We start from the raw sequence: 19,121 nt of genomic DNA, 5'->3' as shown, positions 1-19,121 counted from the left end.
ATTCCAAATACTCACTAGGAATTGATTATGTTGTCTCTACTCTGCATTCAATCATTCTATCTTAGTAGAAAGTTAATAAGGCAGTGTTTCTGAACATACTTATCCTTTGATTTACCTCTGATTTGGTTTTCCATTGTAATTCCTAGGCTGCTTTGGAGGATACTGTTTGGTTCGATGGAAAACTGGAATGATAATAGTCCAGACTTTTTTGAGCATTTACTTGTGCTTAGCATTGCTCTCTGTTTTACATTTTTCACTCATCACAACAGCTTTATGAGGTCAGTACCATTGCAGATAAGGTAAGTGAGATGCAGAGAGGTTAAATGACATGCAAGGTCACACAGCCATTAGGCTTTGGAGCTGGGTGGTGACTGGGCTCCATCCTGCCCTCCCTGATCACCAGCTTGTCTTTTTGGAAAAGTCTTTGACAGATACATGCTAAACTAAGATAATGTTTAGAGGGAAAGGAAAGAATAGATTAGGAAAAGAAATTATTATAGGCTTCAGTGAAAAAGGGCTCTGTGACAGAGTGGAAATTGATTGGCAACTGTGCTGATATCCTAGAAAATTTGTCTTCTGGGTGTATCTACCCTAGGGTTCACTTTTGCTATAGAATTGTTTCCTGGACCATTTAGGAGAGGGTGGGTACTTAGGGTAAGATTGTTAAATGTTTGGCACATTTGTGCTCATTTCCTTTAAAGATAACCTGTTTACTCAGGTACATTGCAAGTTTAGTGTAGGGGCACCACCTACCTCCCTTGTTCAGGGTTCACAGAGGATAAGTTAATGCAAGATGGCCACTACGACTGCTTGTTTTCTTTTTCACCATGAATAATACACAGATAACTTATAGTAGCTGGTATTTTGTAGCTGTAAACAGATAATAGGGTAATATGCTAATTTTTTAATCTGCAGTCGGATTTAACCTTGTGCCACTGGACTGTTTTTAAATATAAAATATTAGCTAATTTCAGGACTTTATATGTTATCTGGGATGCATTTATATATATCTTGAGATACAGCTATTCTAAGACCTACTGTTGTATTACAAATATGAATTTTTGCCTTTTCTGATTTCACTGCATAAGGTAAAATTAGTCAAAGTTTAAAGGAAGAAGTATTGGAGTTCCCATTGTAGGGCAGTAGGTTAAGAATCCAACTGCAGTGGCTAGGGCCATTGTGGAGGCACAGGTTCAAGCCCTGGCCTGACACAGTATGTTAAAGCATCAGGCATTGCCATAGCTGCCGTGTAGGTCACAGCTGTGGTTTGGATTCAATCCATGGCCTGGGCACTTTTCATATTCTTCATATCTAGGCCCTATAGATTTTCAAACAAGTCCGTGCTGCCAGTAGTTTAAGGACCAGTGGTTCAGTGAGACATAAGGGTTTTAGTCTCATAGATTTGATTAGAAAACATTTAAGTATTAAAATGAGGATTATGATCCTGAGTATCTAAATCACTCCCTTGATAAAAGCAGGGTATTTAGGATCATAGCATTACCTCTGGCATTGGTCTACCAGGTCAGTTTAGGCCCTCCAGAAATTTTTTATTTTGTGCTTTTAAAAAGATGCTCTTAAAGTTAAGCAAATTAACTGCAGCCTTATGCATCCCAGGCCAGACCCATTGCCCCACATAGCCTTGGGGGAGTTAGGACTTTATTCCCGATTGGTCCCCATTGCTTAGAGAGTGCCCCTAATGCATTGATCCCATCTCAGGAACACACTAGAGCTTAGGACAGCCCACAGGGAAGGTGGTCAGGCTACAATTGATTGGTTGATTATGATTACGGAATTAAATTGGACATCTTTTTAAAAAGAAGCAAATTAAGCATAAAGACATTGGAGTCAAAACCTTTTTAGAAATAAAGCATTCCCTGAAAGAATTGTTAGATATTCCAGGTTGATTAAACTTGCTTTCAAGTTAAAACAATACTTTACAATGATGACTAATACTTAAAAAAAAAAAAAAAAAGGAATCATGTAAAGAAAGATTGAATTTTAAAATATATATAGATTTAATGTGAGAAAAAAGAATGTATGCATGCATGTGTGACTGGGTCACCTTGCTGTGCAGTAGAAAATTGACAACACTGTAAATCAGGTGTAATGGGAAAAATAAAAATCATTATAAATGTAAAAAAAAAAACACTTTAAAACACACACACACACACACACAGATTGCTATATCCAATCAGTGGTGTTTTCCTCAAAAGGTATAATGTTTTTATTTTATTTGGGGGAAAGTGTTCTATGATTAGTCTTTCTTGACTCATTCTGGGAATATACCACAATTCTGAATATATGAAAAGAAATAGTATCAACTTGTGAAGGTAGACTGGTACTCAGTGGCTGATGGTTACCACCTTTTAAATGTATTATGTGATTTTAAGCATGGGTATGGTTCATATAATTCAAAACACCATATACAGTCCACCTCTTCATTTATTAAGTAGTAGTTTACAAATTAAAATCAAGGATATCTTGCTGTATTTAAGGTTTTAGGCTCTTTCAGAATGCAGATAGAAAGTTTGAAGGGTCAGTCTCCAGATGAGGGAATCCCTAGCCAGTAATCAGTGCTTCATGCTAAAAAATGAATTTGATTGCATGTTCATTGTTTTTTGAGGTTATGTATTATAGCTTGTGTAGGATGAGTAGTTCCTCAGAAAAAGTGTAATTGAAGAAGAAGCAAAATTACCACTTCTCTAATTTAGGAGTATAATCCTGTGAACCAAATGCCCAAGAACTATACTTTGCAGAAATGGGCCCATAGAGGTAGATTGAGAAAAACCAGGATTCTATGCTACAACCAGCAGTTTTCTAAATTTCTTAGCTTACATTCTAATTTTCTTAGCTTACTCCTAATAGTATAGACTTAAAATGCTATTGACTAATTTTAACAAAAATAATACTTTGCACCTTGAGGAAAAGTACTCTTGAAGATCTTTTTTCAAAATTGGCATAAGCTATGTAAGTGGTCAGATTACTCCAGGCAATTTTAAGTTTTAAAAATGAGGAGGAAGGTTACTGTGAAATATTTGTATAATTTAATAAGAACCTTAAGAAAAAAGCATTAACATTCAGCATTGTCAGTAAACCAAAATTTTTGACCTCAAAATGTTAAATGTAGTTGAATTACAAATCCTACTCTCTTTTTGTTAGGATATTAATTATAATTTTTAATTTATATATAAAGTCAAGTATTTTTTTAATTAATTTATTTTTTGGGGGGGTCTCTTTTTGTCTTTTTAGGGCCACACCTGAGGCATATGGAGGTTCCCAGGCTAGGAGTCAAATCGGAGCTGTAGCCAATGGCCTACGCCACAGCTCACTGCAACGCTGGATCCTTAACCCACTGAGCAAGGCCAGGGATCGAACTCTGTCCTCACAGATGCTAGTCGGGTTCGTTAACTGCTGAGTCACACCAGGAACTCCCAAAGTCTTAACTGATTTTTGGTATTGTTTCATACAATTCCTTATTCTTGTTGTAATCTACTAAATGGGACCTTAAAAAACACTACTTAAAAACATGATGGATGAAAATATTTTATTTTAGAATATCTCATATATGAAGAGCACCTATATAAGGTGCTCTTAGCTGCCTATCTAGTCAAATAGTCAAATGTAACTGATACTTTTTTTTTGCTTTTCGCTTTTTAGGACTGCACCTGCAGCATATGGAGGTTCCTATGCTAGGGGTCAAATCGGAGCTACAGCTGCCTGCCCACGCCATAGCCACAGCAACACAGGATCTGAGCCAAGTTTGTGATCTACACCACAGCTCACAGTAACACCAGATCTTTAACCCACAACAAGGCCAGGGATCAAACCTGCAACCTCATGTTTACCAGTTGGATTCATTTCCACTGTACCACAGGAAATGGGAACTCCTATAACTGCTACTCTAAAGAGGTTTTGGTGACCACACTTTTGTCCACTCTATCTATTTTGACTAAAATGTGGTTTTATATGAATATATGTCATGGAATGTGGAACTACACTTAAGGAATAATTTTAAGTGCTTTCAGCTTTCCATTAGCTCCACTGATATTAGTTCAGTGCTAAGGGCTTTAAAGAGTAGGAACCAACCAAGAGTTGCACACTGCCTTGTCCTTCTCCTGGTCACCTCAGTGCTAACCAGCCCTTCAGCCGTCCCCTTCTCTTTTGGGAATCTGATGTATACACATATTTCTGTATGATGCTTGAATTTCAAGTTATTCCAGTAAAAATAATTTCTTTAACTTTTCTCTCAAACCATGGGTGGTTCTTATAAATTCCCTTTGGAATCTTTATAGTCTCCTCTTACCTCTTTATCCTCTCCAAACTAAAGTTTCTTCAAGCGTTAGCATTTACATCAACATTAACATTAAATGTCAGCTGTCACATTTCCCCAATAAGCCAATGCTTAAATACATTACCCTTTTTCTAATCTTTCAGTTGTTATTTACTACGGCTTTGGTGTTTGTCACTGACTAGAGATGTTCTGTTTTAGAAGTGTTGTAACCAACTAACAAGCCTAGTTGAAAGTGCAAAGAAAAAACATTCAGGAGATTCAAAGTTTACAACCTCAAAAGATTAACTTATTTGTGCTTTATGCTACATGTAAGTGAGCTTTTGGAATTATTGGCAAATGTTTCAACTTATGTGTAATGTTGGAATGAACTAGTAAAGCAGTCTTAATTTTCTGTAATTCTGTTAATATTTTGTTATAATAAGAAAGTGATTTTAGGGAGTTCCCTGGTGGTCTGGTGGTAAGGACTCAGCACTTTCACCGCTGTGGTTCGGATTCAATCCCTGGTCTGGGAACTAAGATATCAATGGCGCTACATGCACCAAATTACCCCCAAAAAGTGGAGTAATTTTTACAGCGAACACCTGTGTACCCACTATGTAGATTTTAAAATTAACAGTAAATTATGCTTGCTTTATCATATATACTTCCCTTTCCCCCAATTATTTTGAATTTAACATATAGTAAATTTTTGAAAGTTTTAATGTTCACAAATGGGCTAGTCCAATTTGCTAAAGAGTGATTAAAATTTTTTGGTTGAATATCTTTCATAAACATGATTCTGTTTTCTTAGTTTTGAAATTTAGGACCTGCTTTCAAACATCACTTGATGTATAGGAACTTAACAGATACCAAATGGTTAAGTAGACTGGACTGAACGCACAATGATTAGGACCCTTGGAAGGCTGATGGAAAGGGGCAATCCAGTCCTTTTGTTCTAAAAATTGAGAGCCCTTAATGTCTGATCACTTGAAGTGTAAGGGCAATTCCAACAATGGAAGGGACCACCGAGAGCCTTTATTTTATAGCAAGATCTGCAAAATTGTAGATCTCTCCAAGGTTTTTTTGTTTTGGTTTTTGGGTTTTTTTTTTTTGGGCTGCTCCCATGGCAAATGGAAGTTCTCAGGCCAGGGATCAAATCCCAGCTGCAGTGTGACCTATGCTGCAGGCTGTAGCAATGCTGTATCCTTCACCTGCTGAGCTGAGCCAGGGATGGAACCAGAGCCTCCAAAGCGACAAGCTGGATCCTTACCCACTGCACCACAATGGGAACTCCTCTCCCAAGTTTTGACAAGAAGAATCAAAGCTCTGATTCCAAGTTGCCAAGGAAAGTGAAATAATAAAGATCTTGTTAGACGGCAATTTTGAGTTCAATTAAATCAAACATTCGCATGTCTTCTACCTACCCTCAAGAGTCTAGAGTCTAAGAACACATTTGTAATTTGGTTTTGACAATCAGGTAAATTTCTAATCTTAGAACAAAAGAACTATCTGTAATGATTTAGGAGTAGCTATATATATATGACCAGCTTTGGAGGAATTTGATTAGTACTTATTATTTTTACAATTGTATATAAACTACCACATTTTCCTGCCACTTTATGTAGTAGATTGGGAAAAATTAGCTTTCTTGATTGGGAAAAATTAGCTTTCTTGAATCCTTTCTTACACATGCATAAAAGTTACCATGTGAATTACTAGAAGAACGAAATATTTTCAACATCATTGGAGGAGGTCATTTGTCAACATATATGATCTCTTTAATTAGATGGAGCTTGAATAGAACTTGTAGCCTCCTTTGACAAATGTGCATCTGATTTTCCATGATTATCTGTGTCGGTTGCTTTCTGTCAATTCTCCCATTTTCCCCCCCTTTCTGCCATTGCTTAATTCAGACACTATAATTAAGGTCATCATCTATGATAAACTGTTCCTTTAACAGAGGAAACTTCATTTATTTATATATTTTTGGCCCACCCATGGCATTCAGAAGTTCCCTGGCCAGGGACTGAACTGGCACTACAGCCGTAACCCAAGCCACAGCAATAATAAGGCCGGATCCTTAACTCAAGAGAGAACTTTAAATTTGTGTTACCAGTTCTCCACCAAGGAAACTCTACTTTAAACTCTGCTTTAGTAAATGAATTCTAAGGATCTAAACAATGAACCCTCAGTAAATGCAACACCTTTTATAAATCTTAAATTGTAATTCACAAGTTTAAGCTAGCCAAGTACAATTCCTGGGTGTTAAGAATATTACTCATACATTTTAGCATATTAATTTAGAACTCCAAGGGAATTGCAAAGGGTATGAAAAGTAACAATCTGAAAACTCTCAGATTAATTCAAGACATCTAACCAACAGATTTAAAGAAAAAGGGTTTAAAATTCAAGCATAAAATAGATTATCCCTAACTCTTAAAACTTCATCTACCCTACACCTTCAAGAAAATTTCAAAGATTTTTATATGAGTGTATGTAAATAGCATTCTTTAAAATGTACTCAAATTTCCTTTCAGATACAAAACAAGTAGTTCCTGAATTACACATGATTTATGCTTACACAATTCCACCTCCTACACCATTTCATCTCATAATACATACTCTTTTCCCATTTGGAAACTGTGTATTTGGGAGTTTTTGAAAGATTTATAGATTCAAGAGAGGAGTTCCCTGGTGGCCTAGGATTCAGCATTGTCACTGCTGTGATGTGGATTCAATCTTTGATCAGAGAACTTTCTCGCGCTGCTGGTGCAGGAGGTAACTCGGGGCTTAAAAAAACAGGTCTAAGATTTTTTTTTTCTTTGGCCGCACCCAAAGCATCTGGAATTTCTGGGGCCAGGGATCGACTCTGAGCCACAGCAGTGGCAACACAAGATCTTTAACCCACTGCACTGGGCAAGGGATCAAACCCATGCCTCAGCAGTGACCCTAGCCAAGCAGGCCTATGATTTAAAAATTTTTTCAGTCATCAATGTACTCCAAAATTTTATATATATATATATAGGATGATGACATGATCAGCCTTTCATACCCAAGTATTAAGCCCATATGTTTGATCTACTCAACCTGAAGCAGACATCAACTGTAGAGAGATCATGGGAGCCTTATTTGGAGGATGGGGCCTTCCACCCTCTAAGTTAAGGACAGTGTATTTAGCAGTATGATGGGGTAGAAGGGGGAAGATTTAAAAAAAGAAACAGTGATAAAATATCAGTTTTATCCAGTTTCAAATCTTAGACTAAGAAAAGGGAAGGAAGCTTTGTTCCTCCTTTTCAGCAACTGGGTCCCTGCTGTCTGAATCCACAACTTAGTATTAGAACAATCCCCTAACATAGACTTTTACAGGTCAGTAGACAACCTAACCGGTTTCAGAGGAAATACTTTCTAATTCAGCTATTTTACTATCATAGATGAAGTTGAGAGTCCAACTCATAGGAGGCAGAAAGGATGAGGTCAAGAGTACTGGTAAAGATGTTAAACCTAAAGAGAATATAGGGAGACAGTATTTCAGTTCCATATTCATGTTGCACTCAGTGATTCTGTGCACTGTTACCAGAGCTGCACCTCCCCACCTGACCTCTTCTACTTGCTGTGTATTTCCACGTGGATATCCTACATGCATCTCCAAGTTCAACATGCAAATCAAAATTATCTTCCTCTATAATTCCATTTCCCTCCAGAGTTCACTAATTGCTGGCTTTCTCTTCCTAGTTGCTTAGTTTAAAAATTCTTTCCTTGAGAGGATTAAGATGGAATAGAAGGACTGGAACTCAACTTCTCTCCTAAAAAAAGCAAAACTCACAACTAAAGACTGAGCAATCTCCACCCAAATGGACTGGAAACCTTAAAAAAGATACCCTACTCCAGAAGAAAAAGAGGAGGCCATATCAAGAGGTAGGAGGGGCGATTTTGCGCTATAAACAACCCCATACCTCCCGGGTGGGAAGCTCCACAGACTGAAAACTAACTGGTTCACAGAGACTCACCTACAGGAGTGGGAGTTCTGAGCCCAACATCAAACCCTCATGTGCAGGGATCCAGCAATGGGAGAAAGGGCCTCTGGAGCATCTGGCATTGAAGGCCAGTGGGGCTTGTGCACAGGAGCTCCACGGGACTGGGGGAAACAGAGACCCCATTCTTAAAAGGTGCACACAGACTTTCACGTGCACTGGGTCACAGGGCAGAGCGAGGTCTCCATAGGAATCTGGGTCAAACCTAACTGCAGTTCTTGGAGGACATCCTGGGAAAACAGGGGTGAATGTGGCTTGCTGTGAGGGATCGACATTGAAGGCAAAGCTCTTAGGAATATTCAGCAGCTGCCTTTCTCTGGAGGTGGCCATTTTGGGAAAATCTGGCCCCACCTGTCAGTCAGAGCTGAGAAGCCCCAGGGCAAACAACAACCCAGCTGGGATCACAGCCCCGCCCCGCCCTGCAGTAAACTTGCTACCTAAAGACCCCTCAGGCCACAGCTGCCTCTAATCCCATCCAGAGACAAAACCCCACCCATCAGAGGAATTAGAATCAGCTCCACTTACTAGTGGGCAGGCATCAGTCACTCCCATCAGGAAGCCTACAGCAAGCCCCCACACCGACTTCAGCCACAAGGGGGGCAGACACCAGAAGTAAGAGGCCACAACCCTATTATCTGTAAAAAGATCACCACACCCAAAACCTATAAAAATGAAAAGACAGAGAACTATAACTCAGATGAGGGAGAAAGGAAAACCCCCAGAAAAACAGCTAAGTGATGAGGAGATTCTCAGCCTCCAGGAAAAAGACTTTAGACTGTTGATGCTGAAGATGATGCAAGACGTTGGAAATAAACTGGAGGCAAAGATGGATAACTTACAGGAAACACTGACCAAAGAGATACAAGATATAAAACTTAAACAAGAAGAGATGCACAATACAATCACTGAAATAAAAAATTCACTAGAGGCAGCTAACAGCAGAATACAGGAGGCAGAAGAACAAATAAGTGGGGTGGAGGACAGACTAGTGGAAATTACAGATGCAGAACAGAAAAGAGAAAAAAGATTGAAAACAAATGAAGAGAGTCTCAGAGAACTCTGGGACAACGTGAAACGCACCAACAGCCGTATTATTGAGGTGCCAGGAGAAGAGAGAGAGAAGGGGACAGAAAAAGTATTCCAAGAGATAATAGCTGAAAACGTCCCTAACTTGGGAAAGGAACCACTCACTCAAATCCAGGAAGCACAACAAGAGTACCATATAAAATAAACCCAAGGAGGAGTACACCGAGACGCATATTCATCAAACTGACCAAAATTAAAGACAAAGAGAAAACCTTGAAATCAGCCAGGGGAAAAGAAACAAATAACATACAAGGGAACCCCAATAAGGTTATGGGCAGATTTTTCAGCAGAAACTCTGCAGGCAAGAAGGGAGTGGCATGATACACTTAACGTGATGCAAGGAAAAAAACCTCCAACCAAGATTACTTTACCCAGCAAGGCTCTCATTCAGATTTGAAGGAGAAATCAAAACCTTCACAGATAAGCAAAAGCTGAGAGAATTCAGCAACACTAAACCAGTCTTACAACAAATACTAAAGGAACTTTTCTAGGCAGAAAAGAAAAACCCGCAACAGGAAACAAAAATACCACAAATGACAAGGCTCACCAGTAAAGTTATATATACAGTAAAGATACAAAATCATCCATGCACAATTACGCCACCAAAATCAGAAATTATGAGAAGAGGTGGGTACAAATGCAGGACACTGGAGATGCACTTGCAATTAAGAGAACAACTTAAAACAATCTCATATACATATAGACTCATATTGAAACTTCAGAATAACTGCAAACCAAAAATCTACAATTGATACACAAACAAGGAATCTCTGGAGAAGAAATACATCTCATAGTAAATAAGTGCATAATCCACCATGAAGGGGGTCATTTGACATCATTCTTGGAATGCTGAAGTCTTCTTACATCTGATTCTGATTTCCTCTCCATCAAAGAATTTGTGATAATTATAATAATGCAACTGTACAATTAAATAATACGGTTCTACAACTGTATTATTAATAACCATTTCTCTCCACGATACAATGTAAGGTTTATAATGTTTATCACATCACCTAGAATGGTGTAATGCCTATATTGAAGAATCAATAAGATGTAACAAATTGTGAGGACATTTATATAGTTACACTGTTTTTTAACCAATTTATGCATTTTATATTTTACTTATTTTCAGAGGGTGTATTATTTTTGTTATTCTTACCAGTTAAGTTATTCTTTTTATTATGCTATATAAAATATTTAATGGTATATAAGGCTTTCTTCTTTATAAATTTTAGTTGCATAATATACACAATTTTAATATAATGCTGATTTTTAAAGAAAAATTGAAATGCAATAGATAATACTAAAGATGAAAGCCATACAAAATGGGATAAAGTATAGAATAGATTTCCTATTTGTCTCAGCATATTTTCCATTCCACTTCTCCAGAGGGAGTCACTTAATCTATTTAAGATCCATAATATAATAATCTGTATGAATATAACTGTGTTTAAATATATGTATTTTATTCTGTAAAAAAATTAGAAATAAAATTTCAAAAAAAAAATTTCTTTCCTTACCCTTCAATTCAGTTGCTCAAATCTTTTTTTTGTCTTTTTGTCTTTTAGGGCCACACTGGCAGCATATGGAGGTTCCTAGGCTAGGGCTCCAACCACAGCCATAGCAACACAGGATCCAAGCCGCGTCCAAAACCTACACCACAGCTATGGCAATGCCAGATCTTTAACCCACTGATCAAGGCCAGGGATCAAACCTGTGTCCTCATGGATGTTAGTCAGGTTGGTTAACCACTGAGCCACAATGGGAACTCCACTTGTTCAGTTCTTAATTCAACCTCTAAAACATCTCCCAAATAAGTCCATGACTCTGTATTTCTTCTGATAATGTCCTTTAAGGTCTTTTCTCTTTTAAACTACAGAAGTGGCTTTCATGTCTCAAGCTTTCCCTTTTCCAAATTATTTTCCATATTTTCATTTGTTTTCTTTTTGAAGCCAAGGGAATCTCATTACCTTGCTCATAATCCTTTGATGACTCGGCTATGCTTATAGAATAAAGTTGAAACTCTTCAGCAGGACATTCAAAGCCCTTCATTTTAATTACCCCAATACTGTTCAATACCTTGAATCTTCCTTCTTTGTACTTCTCTTGAACTACGAGGACAGCCTTAACTCCTACCTTTTCATAATACTGCTAAATTTTTTTACCTCTGACAATTATTCAACTCTTCTTTGCATTCGAATACTACTCAGTATTTTAAGGCCCCACTCAGTACTCCTTCTAAGGTGTCCCATTACCAACTAGACTATCCCTGCTCACCAGAATTTGTCACCACCTGCTGGGAGAGACAATGACTTGACTTTCGTTTTTACCTCCTCTAAAGACATTGTGGGGAAAGGGAAATGCAGCTTGTACTTTTACCTGTGACACTTTAACTTTCAGCTCTGCCAATTATCCTTGTACAGCTGACCCTTGAATAGCTTAGGGGTTGGGGGTACCAACCCCTTACAGTTGAAAATACACATATAAATTATAGTTGCTGTCCATATTGGTGATTCTCCATATCCAAGTTTCCACATCCTAGGATTCAATTGTGGATCTGTAGTATTTACTGTTTTTAAAAAATCCATGTAAAAGTAGACCTGCACAGTTGTTGAAGAGTCAACTACTCCCAAACATACTTCACACTTAAGCCCCTGCACATTAAATTGTAGACATGCTGCTTAAAAATCACACAAAAAAACAGATATTGCAAACAGGGAGAGGAGAGGTGACTGAGGCAAATTTATCCAAGATATGGACTCTGTATTAGTTAGGGTTTTTATAATCATATGCAGAAATATATCAAACTTGTGCAGACTTGTGCATAAATGAGCCATTTCCTGGAATCAAAGACTGTTGAGTTTGGTAGAAATGTCAGAACTCATCTGAGTCAACCCATTAATAGTAATATTTACAACACATTGTTTTAAAAGGCTAAAATTGGTGGCCTTAACAATTGGGGGAATTTACAAGCAATGGCCTTAACTCCTAAAATGAGATTTCCCAATTATTTGTAAGAAAGTTATTTGCATTTATGTGAGCAGGAGTGGAGACTAGTACAAAATGCCAATATCAAACAGAAGTTCCTTTACATCTTCAAATTGCTTCCCTTCCTTTCCAGAACTGATTGCTTACCGTCCCCATTCAAAATTTATCTGCCTTTATACTGTCTACTGAAGTCTTCTTTAATCACAAAACCAGGCTCCCCTCTCCATACACATTCTCTGCTTTTTTTGGGTAATCTCAAACCATTTAATAAGCATGGTTCTTTCCTCAGCACTGCTTCTGGAAGAACCAGGAGTAGGGCAGAGGTCTGAGACTGAATTAGGACAGCCTTAACCTTCCCTGAGATAGCCAAATGCTTTTATTTGATTGGGAGTTCCCCTTGTGGTTCAGTGGTAACAAACCTGACTAGTATCCATGAGGAAGTGGGTTTGATCCCTGGCCTCCCTCAGTAGGTTAAAGGATCCGGCGTTGCCGTGAGCTGTGGTGTAGGTTGAAGACTTGGCTTGTATCTGGTATGGGCCAGCAGCCATAGCCGATTCAATCCCTAGCCTGGGATCCTCTATATGCCACCGGTGCAGCCCTAGAAAGACAAAAATAAATGCTTTCATTTGAGAACATGCTGGGAACTGAGGGACAGGGTATCAAGAGACAAGCTTATCCACCACAGCCACAGCTCCTCCCAGTCTAATTTCCTTGTCTTGGGTGGGTGTCCATTCTGGACCCTAGTCCTGAGGGGCAGAAGCACTAGGATGAGCCCGGGTTTTGTTCCTTCTCAACACCAGAAGTTGATTCTAGGCTTTTAAAGAGGGGAGGTAAGGAAAGCAAATCCCGTGGGCTTTTTTAAATAGTTTAAGATCATGGACTAGGCAAAAGAAATACAAGTGGTTTTCCCCAAGCATAGCATTACTGGATCCCATTCAAGTCCCTCATTTGTCCTAGCTTTATATTACAATTTGTGAAGGAAAGGGGGTAATTATATAGAATTATGCCTAAAGACCTGAATATGCTGGTCCTGATAAAATGTAGGTTATTTGCCTAATACATTCTCGTCTTTAAATTTATAAACCAACCTCAAATTTCTATTTTAACTTACAAACTACTTTTAAGTTTGAAAATAATGGCTCCTGTCAAACTTTTAATAGTGTAATTTGGTCTTTTATTACCTTTTCTCCTTTTTACAAGGAGGACCCTGTTTACTTAGCATCAAGATTAATGCAAATAAACTCAAGCTTTCAATACTGTCACTGCATCAGTGGTATGAGTTGAATAAACTCAGTATCAAATTGTACAGACTTCAATAGGAGAAAAATAATGACTGAATAACTGAGCTGCACTATGGTCTGATCGCCTGTGTTTGAAATCCAACCCCCCAGGTGACAGGAGACAGACTCTGTGAAGTCATTAGCACATGAGAGCAGCAACCCTCATGAATGGATTAGTGCCGTTATAAACGAGGCTCCAGAAAGCTCCCTCACCCCTTTTGCCGTGTGAATACACAGCAAGAAGACACCACTTACGAACTTCTAAATAGGCTCTCACTAGACATCAAATCCCTGATGCCTTGATCTTGGAATTCCCAGCCTACAGAACTGAGAAATTGTTTATAAGCTATTCAGTTTCTAGTATTTTGTTATAGCAATCTGAAGGAAGTAAGACAGCTTTAACACCAAAAGTATTCTTTAAATTTGCTAATACCTTCTCACTAAATATATCATTTAAAGTCTAATTCAACTACTCTTCAAACTATAAAACCTATTATATAGCATGTTTATAGTATAACATATGTCATTATAGTATATAGTTTGGTTACTTCATACCATCCAGGCATGCTTATCAAGTCAATAGTGATTCTAAGTATAAGGTCAGTTAACTGTCATTCTCCCATCTTGTCAGACAAATGATACAAGAGGCTGAGACCTAAGACTTTCCTTATTTTTTCCCTAGGATGGTAGCACCTTTCTCATCTACATTACCTTACAGAATCAAAAATATGGCCCCTTTTCACATGTTTACATACTGACCCATTACTCATTACCAATTACTTTTTTCCTTTGTATTACTTGGAATAAACTTTGGCTTTGCATACCATAACTAAAAACTATATAGGGCAAATTGTGTTCTAGAATTTCTTATTGGGATCGATCTGAACAGAAGTTTATATTTTAAAAGTAAAAATACATACGCTGCCCTAACTTCAAGCAAGCTTCAGAATCCAAAATCTCCATCTATTTTAACACCGAATATATTTGCCTTGATTCAGTTATCCCATTCAGTATTAATATGAATTTTGCAAGCCAAACAAGTGCCATTTTCTTCATGGCAAGTCAAATGATAAGGTACTTTGTGAAACAGCTGATATATAAAAACATATTCTAAGCTAATCAGCTTTACTTTTCACAACTATTACCATTCGTTAAGATGGATATTTCCTCCCCTTAGAGGTAGTGTTAAATTACTGGAAGCCCTAAATTTTAGAGGGAGATTGTACAAATTAGTATAGACATTTAGCTAGTAAAGTGGAATGTTAAAATCTCCTAGTCACACATTCAGACATGAAAAAAATCACACACACAAAGAGTCAAGACTAGTTGAGGGGGGGGCCAAATTATTATTATTTTAGAATTTGATCACAACCGATTTTGTTGGCATTAAAATTTGAAATTTAAGTGGATACAAACCAAAAACCAGAAATTAAGTTTGGTAAAAATGGGAATAGGAGTTTTCCAGTAATTACAGATTAGAAGGCAAAAATCAATTTAGAGAAACACAGATAAACCCATGTTTACAATGATTGTGCCACGGATTTAAAATTCAGTAGTGCATTAGTAAACTGTTCACATTTAGATCTTCACCTTGAGATTCAACAGCTGTTTCTTGAAAAAAAATCTCTCAGTATCTTGTGCAAATAAATTGGTCTTCCATGTGCCTTAGCACACTAAAAATTTCTCCATTGTATATATACAAAACACCTGCCATTTGGGCAGAGCAAAATACATACTTCCATAACAAAACTATAATGTACCTCTCAAGTATGAACAATATACAGATAATACATGGTATACAGTATTTACAAAATATAAAATATAATACAAGCTGTTTGTAATTTTTAAAACTCATCTTTTGCCCTTTTATGTTGCCAACAAGGCAACCTTCCATTTCTGTACCACTTTTCAAGAGTCCAGGGATTTTAGAAAAACTATGTTTTACATACATACTGAAATGTGAGATCTAAGTTTGAACTTTTAGGAGAGTTTTTAAGTGTACTGCCATCAGCTCCCTATTTTGGTTGGAATTTTCAATGGTGCTTCCCATCCAGTGACTAGGAGGCTTTGGAAGAACACTAGGAGAAGGTGGATCACTAAATTTTGCCCCAGCATAATTTTCCTTTTGACTCATTTCAGTTAGAAATGCTGATTTCTTCAAATGCTTATGTTTAATGTTCTCAGAATTTTTTAAAGGCTTTTTTTCCTGCTTCTGAATTATATCAGATGAAACAGAATCCTGCCAAAAGTTATTTTCATTTCTTTTTGCAGAGGTGATCTTGGTTAGTGGTAAGTTATATTTGCTTTTCTGTCTGTTTATCTTTGGTTGTTCACACAAGTGTATACCATGAACAAGCTGGCCGTGGGGAATGGCAATTTTCTCCGATTTTCCCATCTTTGATTTTAAAACCTACAAAGACAAGGAATATAAAAGTGAATATAGTCTCATGATAAAATCAGACATGAACCTCACCATTTATCTAATATATTTTCTTTAAAAAAATCCCCCTGGACTTTAGTTCAATGTCTTGATTAAATGTGCTTGTGGCACTTATCATTGGATGTCCAAATATGCAGGTATCTAATTTTACCACTAAAAATAGTTCATCATCGTTACCAGTATGCAGTGTAAGAGCTGATTCTAAAATGTTAAAGACAAAAAAACCCCAAAGTAACCAAGTCCACCTTTCTATACAGAGAAGTAATCTTTCAAACATGTATGCTGACCTCTTCCTAAACAAATATCAGCATTTTTACAGTAGGATGTTGCCAAGGGAAAAATTTTCAAATGCTTTGGTTGATGAAAAACTATAATAGAGACACAATTCACCTTTTAAGATCGGTACTAAAGATTATTTCAGAATAAAAATTTGATTAGCAAGAGCTAGTGAGGAAGTATTTTGATAATGGTTACTAAGTACATACACAAAAATTATCTCCCAGTTTCTGAAAAAATTTTTTTCGGAAATATAAATACTAAAATACCACCTTTTATCATCTTGTCCAGTTATACACATAATACATAGAAGAAAACAGTTTCTGCTTGCCCCCTCCTTTCTAATTTAACAACTGCTTCAACAACTTTACTGCATTAATTCCAACGACTTTTCTAACTCAAGCGATCCTTATGGGAAGCTATGAGGGGATGGGATGGAAAAATAAGGTAATCTATTAGATCACTGCCCTTTCAACACTTATATTGCGGTAGGGAAGCAGGACACAACTACAGAAAGCGAAGCACAAGGTAACATCCACGTTAACAAGGGTAAGTGCTGACAGAACTCCCTGGTTTTAACACTGTTCTGAAAAAGAAATCTTAACTAGTAAACAAGTACAAAAACTCCCTTTTAGATTATCACAAATATTTCAGAAAAACCCTGGAACTGAAAGGAACCTATAATAATTTAAGGAATCACCGTGGATAAATTTAATTTTTTCTAAGATCGCAACTAGATAAGCTGTAAATCTCAGAACGATATTCCTTCAACCACTGTCAGTAACTTATTTTCACTATTATGAAAGTTTTAATTTAAAGGTTACTTCAAGTCATTTCAGCGATTTCTTACCGTAAATTATAATCAATTTTATTCTAGTCCAATAGCAAGTGGGCAGTACAACGTCCGTTCAACTGGTAACTTCTCTTTCGAAAAGTTCATTGTTCTGGACACAGGTAATAAAACTACCTTCCACTGAAAAAATCCCAGTACAGTACACAGTGGAATGGTTAAATAAATTCCGCTCATCTGATAGGCTAGCACACAGAACTGATCGCTTCAAAGAGGGAACAACTCTGCCGTCGCACCTGCCAACTTTCAAAGTTGAAAAGTACAGCCAAGTAGGTCGGCCCGACGAGGAGCAGCGCCACCCATGGGGCACCTCACAACTCTGCATAAGACCAACCGGGGGCGGGCGGCCCCCAAGGAGCCCCACGCCGGGAGGGTCTACGCGCGTCCCCCCTCGCCTTGGCAATACCATCTGTCGGGAAGCCGCTGGCAGGCCCACACCCCTCACCCGCTCGCCTCCTTCATGAGCGCCGGAGCGCTCCGCACGTAGCGCGCGCTGACGTCAGCCTCCCGCGGGCCGTCTCGCTCCCCCTCGCGCCCCGAACGCCGAAACCCCCTGGAACGCCGCCAGCTTTCTAAATCCGGGCTGTTGCCGGGGCGCAGCGGCTCTTGTCATTGGCCGGCTCCTCGCAGCCAATCAGCAGCGCCAGCGCAGGCCTCCCCCTCCCCCTTCTCCCCCCCAGCAAGAACAGAGCGGGCGTCACGGAAACTTCCCTCCCGAGTAAACAGCCGCCCCTCACCCCGGCCCCTCCTTCCCGGCCACTCAGCGCAGGGCCCCAAGCCTCCGGTCCCGGGTCCGGCCGTCTTGGGGCCGGAGTGCCAACGGTCCCCACGTTCCCCTCGCGGCCCTCACCTCTCTTCTGAACGAGGGCTGGCCGGGCGCCGCGGGCGGCCGCGGGCCAAGGAAAAGGCTCGCTTCTTCAGTTCGGGTTGCGGTTGCAGGAGCCGAGGCCCAGGCGGCGGCCTGGTCCGGGACTTGCTGCTCTCCACTGTGGCCCGTCGCGGGGCTCCGCACGGCTTCCAGGCTCGGCCGGTGCTGCTGGTACTGGTGGAAGCGGCTGGGAAGCTGCCCCGACGGGCTGGCCCGCACCTTCTTCTTTCGCCGCTTCTTTGGTGCTGCGCGAGGGGTGCCCCCCGTTGAGGCGAGGCTGCAGTTGGGCAGAGGCGCTGGGGCGCGAGGCTGAGGGGTCAGACAGGGACCGTCTCCCCCTAAAAAGTGAGGGAGAAAGAGGGTGGGGGGCAGCGCCCTGGGGTCCGGGATCCGGGGTAAAGGCGGCGGAGCCGTGCTCACCATCGGGAGGGCCCCGAAGTAACCGCGGGCGGAAAAGCCCATGGGCGCCAGGCGGCTGCCCAGAACAAGCGGCTCCCGCTGGGGGACAGAAACGACGGTCATAGCGGCTCAGCAGGAGTAGAAGAAGGAAGTGCGGCCAGAGATCACAGGGCGGCGAAGGCTGCTGCTAGGTAAGCCCGTGAGAAGCGCGGACCATGGTTCGGGCGGTGGCGGCGCAGCAACAAATACCCTCAGCCTCCGCTCGGAGTGTTGTTATCAGAAACTCCGCCCTGTGCCCGCCCACCTCCCTGTGAGAGCCCAATAAGAATGCGACCTGGAAGGCCACGCCCCTCCGGCTCCTCCTCCACCGCCTCCGAGAGACACACACAAACAACCCTCTTGCTGCAGCCGGGCACAAAGAGCGAGCACTGCGCAGGCGCTGCCAACGGGCTCTTTCGGGAAGAGTCGGTCCCGCGAACAATGAAGTTCCGTTTCAGCCGCACCTGCCCCACCTCCCCCGCTCTTCTCGTTTCTCACCTCCCCGCCTCTCCCTGAAGGGTTTGGTCAGACTACTAGAGCTCGGCTAAATCTAGGGGTGGGGTTGGGATAGGGGCGGGAGGCAGGGAGTGAAAA

The 19,121-nt window shown here is 39.9% G+C and overlaps 1 protein-coding gene across 2 annotated transcripts; it reads right to left on the bottom strand.

Moving 5' to 3' along the window:
* Window positions 1-14,981: 14,981 nt before the first annotated feature.
* PNRC1 (proline rich nuclear receptor coactivator 1) lies at window positions 14,982-18,731 on the bottom strand. 2 transcript variants are annotated; one of them, XR_014805739.1, is made up of 2 exons: window positions 17,222-18,731; window positions 14,982-16,065 (listed from the first exon to the last, which is right to left on the bottom strand). XR_014805739.1 is itself a non-coding variant. In XM_021089951.2 (2 exons), exons 1-2 carry the CDS (start codon window positions 18,609-18,611, stop codon window positions 15,622-15,624), a joined length of 984 nt encoding a protein of 327 aa, XP_020945610.2. In that variant the 5' UTR covers window positions 18,612-18,731; the 3' UTR covers window positions 14,982-15,621. The 2 variants fall into 2 exon arrangements, 1 of the variants encoding a protein (XP_020945610.2); XM_021089951.2 differs by having other exon boundaries at window positions 18,072-18,731.
* Between the last annotated feature and the right edge of the window lie 390 nt (window positions 18,732-19,121).

The sequence above is a fragment of the Sus scrofa genome, chromosome 1 (assembly GCF_054392235.1).
Source record: "Sus scrofa isolate SSC_HxYL_T2T_F1_AM1 chromosome 1, Sscrofa_HxYL_maternal_Yorkshire_Landrace_v2.0, whole genome shotgun sequence".
Classification (NCBI taxonomy): Eukaryota; Metazoa; Chordata; class Mammalia; order Artiodactyla; family Suidae; genus Sus; species Sus scrofa.
The sequence above is the reverse complement of the archived record's forward strand: the minus strand, read 5'-3'. Positions and strand labels throughout refer to the sequence as shown.

Excerpts from the sequence above, each read along its gene's own strand:
- PNRC1 (XM_021089951.2), bottom strand. The coding sequence starts at position 18,611 with ATGACCGTCGTTTCTGTCCCCCAGCGGGAGCCGCTTGTTCTGGGCAGC. Across the intron at positions 16,066-18,071 it reads AGCCCTCGTTCAGAAGAGAG|GTTTTAAAATCAAAGATGGG; the intron begins GTGAGGGCCGCG and ends TTGTCTTTGTAG.